Source organism: Mesoplodon bidens, assembly GCF_964165515.1.
Source record: "Mesoplodon bidens genome assembly, contig: HAP1_SCAFFOLD_39, whole genome shotgun sequence".
NCBI classification, from domain to species: Eukaryota; Metazoa; Chordata; class Mammalia; order Artiodactyla; family Ziphiidae; genus Mesoplodon; species Mesoplodon bidens.
This window is the reverse complement of record NW_027671923.1, coordinates 3488897-3503862: the sequence shown is the minus strand read 5'-3', so window position 1 is coordinate 3503862 and position 14966 is coordinate 3488897. Positions and strand designations below refer to the sequence as shown.

General features: G+C 38.5%; 2 protein-coding genes across 2 annotated transcripts in view; both read left to right on the top strand.

The window, feature by feature from the left end:
- Positions 1 to 14966, top strand: part of LOC308610845 (coiled-coil domain-containing protein 150-like) — a gene marked incomplete at its 5' end in the record, with an annotated part of 96523 nt that overhangs the window by 39528 nt on the left and 42029 nt on the right. The window contains 7 exon segments of the mRNA XM_081259838.1: positions 1562 to 1690; positions 2578 to 2747; positions 3803 to 3896; positions 4694 to 4863; positions 5784 to 5910; positions 13727 to 13795; positions 13886 to 14047. Of these exon segments, the coding sequence (XP_081115964.1) occupies positions 1562 to 1690; positions 2578 to 2747; positions 3803 to 3896; positions 4694 to 4863; positions 5784 to 5910; positions 13727 to 13795; positions 13886 to 14047 (921 nt within the window).
- Positions 7358 to 13296, top strand: LOC308610844 (coiled-coil domain-containing protein 150-like; the record flags this gene model as incomplete). The annotated part of the gene is made up of 6 exons (XM_081259837.1): positions 7358 to 7447; positions 9202 to 9294; positions 9617 to 9904; positions 9995 to 10156; positions 10881 to 10967; positions 13093 to 13296. The coding sequence occupies 6 exons, from the start codon at positions 7358 to 7360 to the stop codon at positions 13294 to 13296; spliced, it is 924 nt and encodes a 307-aa protein (XP_081115963.1).

The window sequence follows — 14966 nt, the reverse complement described above, 5'->3', positions numbered from 1 at the left end:
AGTGTTCAGCAGAACACTGTTCAGCAACAGAAAGGAAGAAGTATTGATATATAAAGAAGAGTGAGTGAATCTCACAATAATTGTGCTGAGTGGAAAATCATTCAAAAATGAGTACATCAAATATGATTTCATTTCTATAAAATTCTAGGAAATAAAAGTGAATTGATTGTGACAGAAAAACAGGTCAGTGGTAGCCTTGGGTGGATGTGTAGGAACAGGGAGATATAGAAGTGGGGGAAATTACAAAAAGGCATAAGGGAACTTTTGGGATAATGGAAGTGTTCATTATCATGATTATGGTTTATACATATATCAATATTGTACACTTTAAATATACATAGCTTATTGTATTTCAACTATATCTCAGTAAGGCTGTTTTAAAAAATGTGAATGTATTATACTAAAATTAATTATTTTTAAATGTTTCAAATAACATTCTTGAAATGACAAAAACAGTAGCGATAGAGAACAAATTACTGGTTGCCAGGGGCATGGGATGAGTTTGGGGGAGGGTGTGAACACAGAGAAGTAGCACAAGTGAGTTGTTTGCGGCAGTGGAGCAGTTCTGTATCTTGGTTGTCGTGACCACAGGAATATGTGCATGGGGTCAAATTACATAGAGCTATGTGCATGTGTGCATACACAGATGAATGCAGGTTAAAAAAAATGGTGAAGGGCTTCCCTGGTGGCGCAGTGGTTGAGAGTCCGCCTACCGATGCATGGGACGCGGGTTCGTGCCCCGGTCCGGGAAGATCCCACATGCCACGGAGCGGCTGGGCCCGTGAGCCATGGCCGCTGAGCCTGCATGTCCGGAGCCTCTGCTCCGCAATGGGAGAGGCCACAACAATGAGAGACCCGTGTACTGAAAAAAAAATAAAAACTGAAAATTGTAAATTTTGTAGTGTAGTTTTTCTCATTAAAGTCTATTTCCTGATTTTAATGTTGAACTACAATATAAGATGTCATCATTAGAAGCAGGGAAATGAGTGCATGGGGACTCTGCACTAATTTTGTAAACTCCTGTGACTCTGTATTTCAAGATAAAATATTTTTTAAAAGAGTAATATTTAGAATAGTATGATGAATCTGAAACAACTCTGTAGATATACTAAAAGTGTTTCAGATTTGTAAAAGTCGAATACTTCTAATTAGGATTAGGACAGTATTTAGAACACTTCTGTAACACTATTTTCTTGACACTATCTAGTTATTCACCTTTGCTTTTATGATATTAATTTACGTTATATTTTCAAATTCTGTGATAATCAGTTTCTCCCGTGTTTTTCATCTTAGCATCATTGTCTCATCTCCCTTACCTTCATTCTGCGCTGCCATAGAGATTGACATATATTAGAGATTTGCCCATGTTTATTAACAGATTTTTTTGCTTTGTAGTTTTAAGGGGAAAAACAGCTACTAAAGCTAGTTTTTATTTACAATAATATATGAGCATATTTAATTAAACATTTTAAATTTGGTTTCTAAATTGCTGTGTCTTATTCTAATTGCTGATTGGCTGTGCTTTGGGAGAATCATTTATCATTTCTTTTTTTCTACTAAGGTGAAATCCATTCTTGAAAAGAAAGAACTTGAGCTCTCACGAGTTGTGAAGGGTCGTGCTGCAGCCCTAAAAGAGTGTCAGAAGTTGAAACATGACCTCGAAGCTTTGGAGGACAGGGAGAACAAGAAGGCAAGACATCAATCCTTTCTGAAGTCTGTTACTGAAATGAAGCACTTCTGAAATCTTTCATGAGCCATATTCTTTCTTTACTTGTTACCTTTAGTAAAACAGAATGAGGATTGATCAGAAGAGGATTTTTTTTCCTAAAGAAAGGATAACTTTAGAAGAGCTCTAAAATATTTCCTTTAAAAATACATGATTTAACTCCCAATGTTTTTTTTTCTTCCTGTCTTAAAATAATCAAAAGTCCTATTTTTTTCTGTTGAAACACATCTGACCTTGGTAATAATAACCACCTACTTATGTATTATTAATGTGATATAACACTGTTAAGAGTTTATGTTAAGTCAAATTACCAAATGCTTTCTGCTTAACAGTGTGTGTACTTAGTGGGAAGAGGGGTAATATCCCAAAATTCTTGACAGCAGGTGCTAGATTTTGCCCCTCTGAAGAGGGCTGTGAGTCACATCATTCTTCAGCAGCTTCCACTTATGGTCCTCTTTCCTCAGATAATTCTGATGGGCTTCAATGGTGTTATCTTCTTCTGACCCTGTGGTAAGATAGCTGAGGAGGGCTAGCACAGGCCAGTCTGGGACCACCTCTAGACCCAAGAAGCTGTTGGTCCTTATGTCTCTAGTTAATATATGTGCTGTGACACAACAATAGTTAGGATGCACTGCAGAGCTCTTCATAGGATCCATATGATCTAGGGTCTAGTTTTCTTTTTTTCAAAGTCAAAATAACTTAAGAAACAAAATAAATATAAAATATACTTTAATTATTCCTCTTAGCATTCTACCGGACCTGGTTTCCATACTCTTCTAGAAGTCATGGGACTCAGCAGAAAAATAACCAGAAAGGATCAAATATCTTTGTCTTATTTCATTTTCTATTAGGTGGGAAACTTTCAGCAACAACTGGCAGAAGCTAAAGAAGACAACTGCAAAGTTACAATCATGTTGGAGAATGTGTTGGCTTCTCACAGTAAGATGCAAGGCGCTCTGGAAAAAGTGCAAATAGAGCTTGGGCGGAGGGATGCAGAGATTGCAGGCCTCAAGAAAGAAAGGTACCAGAGATTATTTTTCTGTCTTTGTACTTGTATTATTCTGCAGCGTTGTAGTAAAGAACAGAGTGCAGTCAAGAAACAGTCATTTTCTATTGATTCCCTTGTGAAAATAAAGTAGTAAAATGGTATTTAAAGAACTAGCAAATTCAGGAAAATCTGGAATTATAAATAAAAATGATATCCAAAAATTCTCATATTTTGTAGCAATGTAAATAAGTATGTATTCTAGAAATTCATGTGATATATGCTGTTTTATCCTTGCTGTTTTCTACACCATTTATACCTGCCCTTGAGTCTACAGAATGATAATTGTCAAGATTAAAGCCAAGTGTCTACTTCTGTTTGAATTAATTATCCATTAATTAGTATCTTATTTATTTTAGATGAATCATTCTGAGAACTACTTTTAGCCATGTTTTGTAAGTGAACTCCTTTAAATGTTTCAAAAATTACATAAAAGTTTCCCTTTTAGGTTAATGAACAAATGGTTTGAGTTTAATCAGACCTGTAAGACCTATTGTAATACATTAGTGGTGAATATTGCCTCTGTGTTATGGGAGAACAAGTGAGTTTTATATTCTTCATTGTGCTTGGTTTTTTTACATATTATGAATCTGTATTACCTCTGAACTTAAAAAAAAAGTCAAGGGAATGGTATTAAAAATTGTTTACTATTCACAATAAAATTCTGGGTAAAAAGCAGAAATCTCAACAGCAAGCCAGTCCATACAGAGGTGATATATTTTTGTACTAGTAATATATATATAGTATAAAGTTACCAGCCCATAAGTTAGTCATTAACATGTTCTGATACTTTAATATATAAAGCCAAATTGAATCATAAATGGGACAAGTTTTAATCCATAGGAAAATTAGTTTCTTAACCTGAAGCTGAGGCTACTAATTGTCTCCTGCCAACTCTCAGATATTCTGAGCATCTGTAGCCCACTACATATGCCATTTGGGCTTCCTGGAAGGTGCCCTGTAACTCCCAGTGGTATCACTCCTAGATGGTACTTTTCTGTGGTCACTCTCCCTGTGCCCTTCATTTACAGGGCTCTAAATCAACAGCGGGTACAGAAGCTGGAAGCAGAAGTGGACCAGAGGCGGTCCAGAATCCTTGTCGTGGATGCCCAGCACAACAGTAAGGTAGAAGCCAGGTTTTTATAGATGATAACGTTGATATTTTTTATTTTATTGGCATATTGCTATTTTGGAAAAATGGAGTAAAACAATTGGGTAAATTTCCTTTCCATTCAAGTCTGAGTTTTGAACAGTGACATATTTCCAAATGGGAAATGGGTCTGTGATCTTACAGTGAACCATTTATTGGCAAACCAGGACCATAATTATGCCTAACTCTCTTTGTCTTATATGGTCTGCATTCTTTTCATGTATTAATGCACAAGTGAACTTAAAGGGCTTAGAAAAAAACATAACTTTAGTCAGAAGTAGCGAGAGTGATCCCACTTAATAAGGAGGCATACTCACATGTTTATAGGTGTATACACACATGAATATGTATCTACACATATGCACACATATAAAATAGAGATATTTCCTATAAAAAGCTTTTTCTAGAAGGATATACAAGGGACAGTTGCCAGTTCTTATCTCTCTAGGCAGTGAGACCAGAGGGTCATAGGATCAGGAAGGGGAGTTCAACTGGTTTAAAACCTTAGAAATTAGGATAAGTAAGTTGGCTCTATTTTCCAAAACTCTCTAGTGACCAGTGGAGCATACCCTTCCTATCACCTTCTACGAGTCTCCTAAGGACTGTCTGTAATAAGTTCTCACATATATATATATTCCAGGCATCTGGAGTCTTTGGTTCTGGTTCCAAATAATTATTGTTTCAACGTTTAAAGAGTGAATATAGAGTGTTATGGACTTCTTGTATCTGTTACAGTGGAATTAAAAACAATCTTCTTTCTTCTCTCTTTCAGATGGAGGCTCTACAAAAAGCTCTAGATGTAGCTAGAGAAGAAAACAGGAAACTGGCTATGAGCCTGGAGCAAGCTCTCCAGACAAATCATCAGCTGCAAACAAAGCTTGATCCTGTTCAAGAGAAATTGGAAAGCAAAGAACTTGAGCTACGGAAGTTGGAAACCTTCATGTAAGGGCAGTATAGTCACAGTGGAATTAGGGAAGAGCCTCTGGAAGAGAAAGTTTGGCTAATTCACATAAACCAGTTAAACCCTTTTTCCCTACATTGAGCTAGTACTCCTAGCAGAGCCATGTGAAGGAAGCAGGCATAGTTGAGCAGAGCAGATATTAGCTGGCTGGGGTACGCTCCTTTTCAGCTCTTCCCTCATATAGTGTCAGTCTTCTTCTGTACATGAAGTTTTAAACCAAGTTGGAAGGGATACTTACATGTTTCTGCCAAACCTTTTCTATCAGAAGCTTATGTGTCCTTTAAAAGCATGATTTGGAAAAGTAGAAACAGAAGGATGGATGGGAATAACCCCTCCAGGAGTGGGATAATTCCATTTAAGCAGCTGCTAAACCATTCATTGTTTTCAACTTTTTCCCTGAGATTAGTGAGGTCAAACCCATCAAGTTCAGGTCAACCCACTAAAGTTTTTTTTTGTTAAACTTTATCTAGGCAAATAGGATTTAGATATTAATAACATCCCATGAAAATTTATACCCAAGGGAAATGCATTGTGCATGTGGATCTTTATTCCTTTCATGTAGTGGACATACTGGTATAGCAGACAAGTATAAGCTAAAGCAAAGAAGGTAGTTTTCATATTTGTAATCTGTACAAATTTTATATTCTGGTGAAATGTTGCTGGCTCAAGACTACTCAGTATTGGTTAAAACAAGAGTATGTGTTTCACTCTTTTGGGTGGATCTCTTTATATTGAATAACTTTTTGTTTTTGAATGCTGTAGGTAAATGCTTATTTCTTCTTCTGTTAATGAGTTCCAGATCAGTGATTTTTACCTGGTGACTGATCTGCTTCTCATTGGTAAATGACGCCTACTAAGATGTTTTCTAAAGGTGATTTATCATGTCTCTTTTTCAAAACAGAGAACAGATGAGTGAAGAATCCAAAATAGAAGCAGAATTGCATGCTGAACGCATAGATGCTCTAAGGAAGCAGTTTCAAATTGAGAGAGAAACTGCAAGGAAAGCAGCACAACGGGAAGTGACTGAGGTATGGAGGCAAGTGACAAAAGTCTCCCTCTAGGTGAATGCCTTTGAAGAGGAGAACCAGCCACAGGATTTCCGAGAATGGCTACAGTTGTTCTTTGGTTCTTCTAATCCCCCTTTTGCCAGGAGGCCAGATACATCACTATGCTGTTTGTAACTTAACACACAAAAAGTTTCTGATATACAGTTATCTGCCCAATGAAGGAATGCCTTGGTGATAGCCTTCCCATTGGAGAATAATAACTGAGTGGGAAGGAGGAGACTGCCATCTGCTAGGCAGATGGCCAATCACCTGTCTCCTCTATTCACTTAACTAGCATCCATCATGCACCTACCTGCTCCTAAGAGGCACAAGTAAAAACAGCAGAAGATGTGGTCCGTGCTAAATTACCCCTTATTTAATTGTCATCTCCACTCTTTACATGAGACAACTAGGAAGACATCAGAAGATGTTTCCTGGATAGCTAGAAGCTGTGTACAATTTTAAAGGAATTCAAAAGTAAGGGAAAGTTTGTTTTAGGCTGGTTGGGTGATCGAAGAAGAGGGGAAGCTTGACGAAATTCTACAGGGTTGAGACTGGCAGAGCTGACAGGGCTGTGACACTCTATGTAAGAGGATGAAGAAAGTTAGTTACAGGAATAAATAGGACATGTGAGCAAAGAAAAAGGATTTGCCTCTCTTGATCAGAACAGAGACTTTAGGAAATTTCTGAGAAAAGGGGGTTAGCTTAGATGAGACCAGCTGGTAGATGGCCTTGACTCCCAGAATGTTGGATGGAAAGTATTAGGTAAAAGGAGAGCACTGTAGGTTTCTGAGAAGGCTGTAAGCACAATGTTAGGTCGGTTAGTCTGTTAGCAGTGGAGACTAGGTAAGAATAAAGAGAAACTGGAAACATGGAGGCTAAGGGGAACTAGAGCATTTACTCTGGGCTTCAGATGATTAGAGCCAAGCAAAGTGTTTCTGTTGAAAATAGAGAACAATCAAATCAAAAATCCATTTTAATTAATAGAAAAATCAGACACTAAATGTATCATAAGCACAGCGGAGGGAGTAATTAAAATAATTCCAAGACTTGGTTGGGGTGGCCAGTCTGTATTTTGCCAAATTTAGCATATTTAGCAATTGCACTTGACAGCGCACAGTCACAAAATCAGATTCAAGCGTTTATATGATGCTTTGTAAGTTGAAAAAGCACTGTATAAGTGTTAAAATATTATAGAAGTAATTTCTGTGGGAAACAAAAATGGACACTGAAATTAAAAGTACCTTTATTCAGAGAGAGTTGTTCAGAATATTTAAAAATTAAATCCTTTTAACAGGGATCAGTAAAGAGGGTGAACTTGTGCAGGAGAGACCAAGGAACAGTATGAGTGTGATGTCTTGAGCAGTTAGTGGCAGGGGTGGGCTCAGGGTGCACTGTTTAAGACTCCCAGCGCTGCCTCTTATTAGCAATGTGTAAATTTACTATCTGTGCAGATGACTTCACTTCTGAGTCTCAGTTTCCTCAATCAAAATGGAAATCATCACAACTGCTTTCCAGGGTACTTTTGAGGGATAGTTTTTAGGGCTTACTCAGTTTTGACAAAGCTCTGATTGAGGAAATGGTGGAATATCTAACAGAAATTTAGTTGGGTGATAATAAAAGACTAACACTGTAGTGTGAGGTTAGGATCTGAGGGAATGAGCAAGAATAAAGAGAAAGGTAACAATTTTGACTTTTTACTTTGACAAGTTAAATACTTACAAGCCACAGAGAATACCACACTCCTATTGTCTCCTTCTCAGCTGCCGTGCCTTCTTCCTACAAATCCAGTGATACTCATTTAAGGGCATATGAGGAAGAGGGGGAACTCTGTAAAATGATTTCAGTACTGTTAAAAGATAAATTGAGGAATAATAAAATTAAGAGTTTATTTGAACAAAAATCAATTTGAGTCAGGCAGTATGCAATCGATTGCAATAGAAAGGCGCTCTGAGGAGTTGTATAAAATGAAAGACATTTATAGGCAGAGGGGAGCAGGAACAAGGAAGTTATACTAGGCAAAAAAGTAGATTAGTTACTACTAGCAGTGTTACTTCCTTTAAGGGATGGCAGGGGTCTTTCAGGCAGATTACTCACCTAATGCTGATCAGGCCTTTCCTGATTGACTGGTTTAAGAGTCCTTTTCTGGGAGAGCCAAAACTGTAATTAAGTCTCAGTTTGGTGACATAAGGTTTAGCATAAGTGACTTCCTTGTGGGCCTGTTGTCTTGTTTTGAATAGTAATCACTATGTTATTTTTCCAGTAGACAAGTTTATTTAAATTTCTAAGCAAAAAGCAATATTCATAAGAAGTATAAACTACTATGTAAATAAGCTACAAGGATATATTGTACAGCACAGGGAATATAGCCAGTATTTTATAATAACTGGAGTATAATCTATAAAAATTTTTAATCACTATGTCCTACACATAAAACTAATATAATATCATAAATCAACTATACCTCAATAGACAAAAAAGGAATATTGTAAAAATACATGCAAGGATAGTCAATAACTGACAGGTGTATTTACATAAACTCCATATAATTTATTTTCACATCTCCATACATGAGGTCAAAAGTGACAGAAAGAGACGAGCTTAAGCTTTTAAAAAAAAAAAAAACCTTTAAAGCACAGCAATGAGCACTGAGCAATTAGTGTGTGCCAGGCTCCATATTCCTTCTCTGCCTCCTCTTGTTTAACAGTTACATGAGTCCTATGAAGTAGGCTATTCTCATACTTTTCCAATAATGAACCTGAAGCTTAGGGAAGTTAATTAGCTGAAATTACTTGACTAGTGTGTGGTGAAGCTGAGATTTTAACTTCTGTCTGATTCCAAAGCCATGCTCTTAGAAAGCAAATGACGCACATACATGTACATTATCTGTTCTAAGAAAAATTGTGTTCTTTAGTGTTAAAAATTATGAAAATCACTGAGAGTGTTTCTCCACAAATCTACTTCTTATTATTGCCTCACTTACCCTCCTTTTTAAAATATCTATTTATTTGGCTGTGCAGGTCTTAGTTGCAGCACACAGGATCTTTAGTTGTGGCACACAGGATCTAGTTCCCTGACCAGGGATCAAACCCGGCCCCCATGCATTGGGAGCACAGAGTCTTAGCCACTGGACCACCAGGGAAGTCCCATCACTTAACCTCCTTCTTAAAAGAAAGGTCCAAAGAGAACAAAATATAGGGACACAGCTAAACATAAGCTTCTCTTACTGAATGGAAGGTTAAAATGTTCTAATTGTCCCTTTGTATCCCACAGCTGAAGAAAGCCCTTGATGAAAGCAACTTCAGAGAAGTGGAAGTATCCCGGACCAACCGGGAGCTGCGGCAGACACTTACAGAGTTGGAAAAGGTACTGAACAGCATCAAGGGGAAAATAAAGGATCAAAAGGCCCAAATTAAGTTCCACTTATCAGCTAAGGCGAATAAGGCTCAGAACATAGAGAGGAGGAAGGTTGTATGAGAAACCCTAACTCTCCTCTCCTCCTTAGTATCTGATGAGGATCCAGGCAGGGAGTGGTGTCTGGTGAAGATGGTTTCAGAGCCCCACCACCACCATGTGTTCTCTGGGAATTAGAGCTACACCTGGGAAGTGGGCAGATTGCCCGGGGTGAGGTGGGGGGAGACTCTGTCCCGCAGAGATACTGCTGCATCATTGTTTGGTTTCTCATTAGCTGCCAGTGTCACATTCTGGCTCCCCAGCTGTCTCTTCCACAGTGATTGTACAAGACTTAGCTCTTTCGGGTTCAGGGGGCTGGATGGGAAGGAGAGCCCAGCAGAAACTGGTAACTGTGGATCTCATGTGGGATTCTTTCTGTCAGCCTATAGGCAAAAAGAGCAAGCCAGTTTCTCCACTGATCATCTTTCTATGTTATTTCCACATTTACTTTCAGCAAATAGAAACAGAATTGAGCCAAATGGAGTTAAATAAGGATCAGTATCAGAAAAAAAGTTATGAACAGGTAGATTATTTCCACACACAGTTTACCATTCACAGGAAATCCCAAACTTGGACAGGTTCACCAACCGTCTCCCTCTTTGTGCCCTACCAGTCACTGAGTATCCAGAAATGTGTATCTGAAATGACTAACCTACAGCAGGAGATGCAGCTGTTGGCCAAGAGCCAACATGATCTGTCAGCTCAGAAGAAACAGCAAGAGCTGCAACTCGAGGCAGAGCAGAAGAGGAGGTGGGAGCTGGAGCATAGGTGCCAGGTAAAAGGATTCCTAAGATTCATCTCAGAGATTACCAGCAAAGGCCATGTGCAAAACCCAGCATGAGGGCACCTGGCTTTTCTAGGCTCTATAGAAGAAGACAAACTTACAAGTCGTTCATCTTAGCTAAGTCCTTAGAATCATATCTAGGAATGAAGCCTGGAGCTTTGACTATGGCACCTCGTCTTCATGTTCAACTTAATAAAAATGATACTCATTTTAAAGAACGGCTAAAGCTCACATATGCAAAGGACTAGTTACTAAGTAACACTTGTGAACTTCATAATCTTTCAGGAACTTTACACCCCTTGGTTCTTCCCCGTAGCTCGGATACATCTGTTGCCATTACAGGACTTTTATCTACTCCCAACCTATTGAAAAGCACATTTTATTAAGGAAAAGTGACTTCAAGAGACCATCAAACTCTTGCCTTCCAACAGAGATTGTCTGCTATGAAAAGTATTCTCCATTTCTGGAAAGAGAGGTTAATCATCTTTTCTCAGGAGAATCTGTAAATCAAAATCTATAATCATATACACAAATGTATACTGTAGGTTCAACTGAAAATAATAGTTTTTATCCTATAGTCTGGTAGCACCTGGAGTTAGAAAGTACCCCATCATATTTTCATAATTTGCTTGCTCATTTATTACAATATTGAAGCTTTTTCTTCCATATATAGTACATTGGGAGATTTTCAAAAATCTCTGTATCACGTTTTCAGGAATTGGAAGAAACAGTTAGACACCTGAAGAAATGTAAAGAGGCAACGGATGATAAACTGAAAGAAGCTAGTGTGGAATCAGAACAGGTAAGGAAGACCCACGGACATGAAGACTTAGACAAGCTTCCTCAGACACGATGACCCTGAAACACAAGTCCGTGTAATATCCTCCAGTAACACAGTTGTCAGGAGTGCAAAAGGCAAGAACCAATACCTTAGTATAGCCTCCGTTATAAAGAATAGTTTTAGATTAAGATTCTGTGTCTTGATGAGACATCATAGAATGCTAAAAGATTGATTGATATTGACTAATATTAACTTGGTCGTCCAAGCCCCTGAAATTCCAGAAATCCCTGGAATTGGGATTGACATATCTACACTAATATGTATAAAATAGATAACCAATAAGAACGTGCTGTATAATAAATAAATAAAATTCAAAAAAGAGGAGATTCTTAGGCTAAAGGTATCACAGTGACATTGCTGGCAGTTTATCCCTTTTGTAGCCATTAAGTTACATGATAATATGACTGTCAGAATGGTATATTAAAAGGAATATGGGGGGGCGGGGTGAAGATGGTGCACTAGGAGGACGCGGAATTCGCGTCTCCTCACAACGAGGGCACCTGTGGGACCACGGACACCTAAGGGGACGGGAGGAACCCCCAGAGACCAGGTAGGACCTGGGACGTGGGGGGGAGTGAAGGGGGAGGAGAGCTGCCGTCTCTTCTCCCTACAAATCCAGTGGTACTCATTTAAGGGCATATGAGGAAGAGGGGGAACTCTGTAAAATGATTTCATTACTGTTAAAAGATAAATTGAGGAATAATAAAATTAAGACCTTATTTGAACAAAAATCAATCTGAATCAGGCAGTATGCAATCGATTACAATAGAAAGGCGCTCTGAGGAGTTGTATAAAATGAAAGACTTTTATAGGCAGAGGGGAGCAGGAACAAGTAAGTTATATTAGGCAAAAAAGTAGATTAGTTACTAGTAGCAGAGTTACTTCCTTTAAGGGATGGCAGGGGTCTGTCAGGCAGATTACTCACCTAATGCTGATCAGGCCAATCCTGATTGACTGGTTTAAGAGTCCTTTTCTGGGAGAGCCAAAACTGTAATTAAGTCTCAGTTTGGTGACATGAGGTTTAGCATAAGTGACTTCATTGTGGGCCTGTTGTCTTGTTTTCAATAGTAATCACTATGTTATTTTTCCAGTAGACAAGTTTATTAAAATTTCTAAAGAAAAAGCAATATTCATAAGAAGTATAAACTACTATGTAAATAAGCTACAAGGATATATTGTACAGCACAGGGAATATAGCCAGTATTTTATAATAACTGGAGTATAATCTATAAAAATTTTTAATCACTGTCCTACACCTAAAACTAATATAATATCATAAATTAACTATACCTCAATAGACAAAATAAATATTATAAAAATATATGCAAGGATAGTCAATAACTGACAGGTGTATTTACATAAACTCCATATAATTTATTTTCACTTCTCCATATATGAGGTCACGAGGTTACGTTTTTTTTAAAAAAAAAAAAAAAAACCTTTAAAGCACAGCAATGAGCACTGAGCAATTAGTGTGTGCCAGGCTCTATATTCCTTCTCTGCCTCCTCTTGCTTAACTGTTACATGAATCCTATGAAGTAGGCTATTCTCATACTTTTCCAATAATGAACCTGAAGCTTAGGGAAGTTAATTAGCTGAAATTACTTGACTAGTGTGTGTTGAAGCTGAGATTTTAACTTCTATCTGATTCCAAAGCCATGCTCTTAGAAAGCAAATGACGCACATACATTTACATTATCTGTTCTAAGAAAAATTGTGTTCTTTAGTGTTAAAAATTATGAAAACCACTGAGAGTGTTTCTCCACAAATCTACTTCTTATTATTGCCTCACTTACCCTCCTTTTTAAAATATCTATTTATTTGGCTGTGCAGGTCTTAGTTGCAGCACACGGGATCTTTCGTTGTGGCACACAGGATCTAGTTCCCTGACCAGGGATCAAACCCGGCCCCCATGCATTGGGAGCACAGAGTCTTAGCCACTGGACCACCAGGGAAGTCCCATCACTTAACCTCCTTTTAAAAAGAAAGGTCCAAAGAGAACAAAATATAGGGACACAGCTAAACATAAACTTCTCTTACTGAATGGAAGGTTAAAATGTTCTAATTTTCCCTTTGTATCCCACAGCTAAAGAAAGCCCTTGATGAAAGCAACTTCAGAGAAGTGGAAGTATCCCGGACCAACCGGGAGCTGCGGCAGTCACTTACAGAGATGGAAAATATAATGAACAGCATCAAGGAGAAAATAAAGGATCAAAAGGCCCAAATTAAGTTCCTCTTATCAGCTAAGGCGAATAATGCACAGAACATAGAGACGAAGAAGGTTGTATGAGAAACCCTAACTCTCCTCTCCTCCTTAGTATCTGATGAGGATCCAGGCAGGGAGTGGTGTCTGGTGAAGATGGTTTCAGAGCCCCACCACCACCATGTGTTCTCTGGGAATTAGAGCTACACCTGGGAAGTGGGCAGATTGCCCGGGGTGAGGTGGGGGGAGACTCTGTCCCGCAGAGATACTGCTGCATCATTGTTTGGTTTCTCATTAGCTGCCAGTGTCACATTCTGGCTCCCCAGCTGTCTCTTCCACAGTGATTGTACAAGACTTAGCTCTTTCGGGTTCAGGGGGCTGGATGGGAAGGAGAGCCCAGCAGGAACTGGTAACAGTGGATCTCATGTGGGATTCTTTCTGTCAGCCTATAGGCAAAAAGAGCAAGCCAGTTTCTCCACTGATCATCTTTCTATGTTATTTCCACATTTACTTTCAGCAAATAGAAACAGAATTGAGCCAAATGGAGTTAAATAAGGATCAGTATCAGAAAAAAAGTTATGAACAGGTAGATTATTTCCACACACAGTTTACCATTCACAGGAAATCCCAAACTTGGACAGGTTCACCAACCGTCTCCCTCTTTGTGCCCTACCAGTCACTGAGTATCCAGAAATGTGTATCTGAAATGACTAACCTACAGCAGGAGATGCAGCCATTGGCCAAGAGCCAACATGATCTGTCAGCTCAGAATAAACAGCAAGAGCTGCAGCTCGAGGCAGAGCAGAAGAGGAGGTGGGAGCTGGAGCATCGGTGCCAGGTAAAAGGATTCCAAAGATTCATCTCAGAGATTACCAGCAAAGGCCATGTGCAAAACCCAGCATGAGGGCACCTGGCTTTTCTAGGCTCTATAGAAGAAGACAAACTTACAAGTCATTCATCTTAGCTATGTCCTTAGAATCATATCTAGGAATGAAGCCTGGAGCTTTGACAATGACACCTCATCTTCATGTTAAACTTAATAAAAATGATACTCATTTTTGAAGAATGGCTAAAGCTCACATATGCAAAGAACTAGTTACTAAGTAAGACTTGTGAACTTCATAGTCTTTCAGGAACTTTACACCACTTGGTTCTTCCCCGTAGCTCAGATACATCTGTTGCCATTACAGGAATTTTATCTACTCCCAACCTAATGAAAGCACATTTAATTAAGGAAAAGGGACTTCAAGAGACCATCAAACTCTTGCCTTCCAACAGAGATTGTCTGCTATGAAAAGTATTCTCCATTTCTGGAAAGAGATGTTAATCATCTTTTCTCAGGAGAATCTGTAAATCAAAATCTATAATCATATACACAAATGTATACTGTAGTTTCAACTGAAAATAATAGTTTTTATCCTATAGTCTGGTAGCACCTGGAGTTAGAAAGTACCCCATCATACTTTCATAATTTGGTTCCTCATTTATTACAATATTGAAGCTTTTTCTTCCATATATAGTACATTGGGAGTTTGTCAAAAATCTCTGTATCACGTTTTCAGGAATTGGAAGAAACAGTTAGACACCTGAAGAAATGTAAAGAGGCAACAGAGGATAAACTGAAAGAAGCTAGTGTGGAATCAGAACAGGTAAGGCAGACCCACGGACATGAAGACTTAGACAAGCTTCCTCAGACACGATGACCCTGAAACACAAGTCCGTGTAATATCCTTTAGTAACACGGTTGTCAGGAGTGC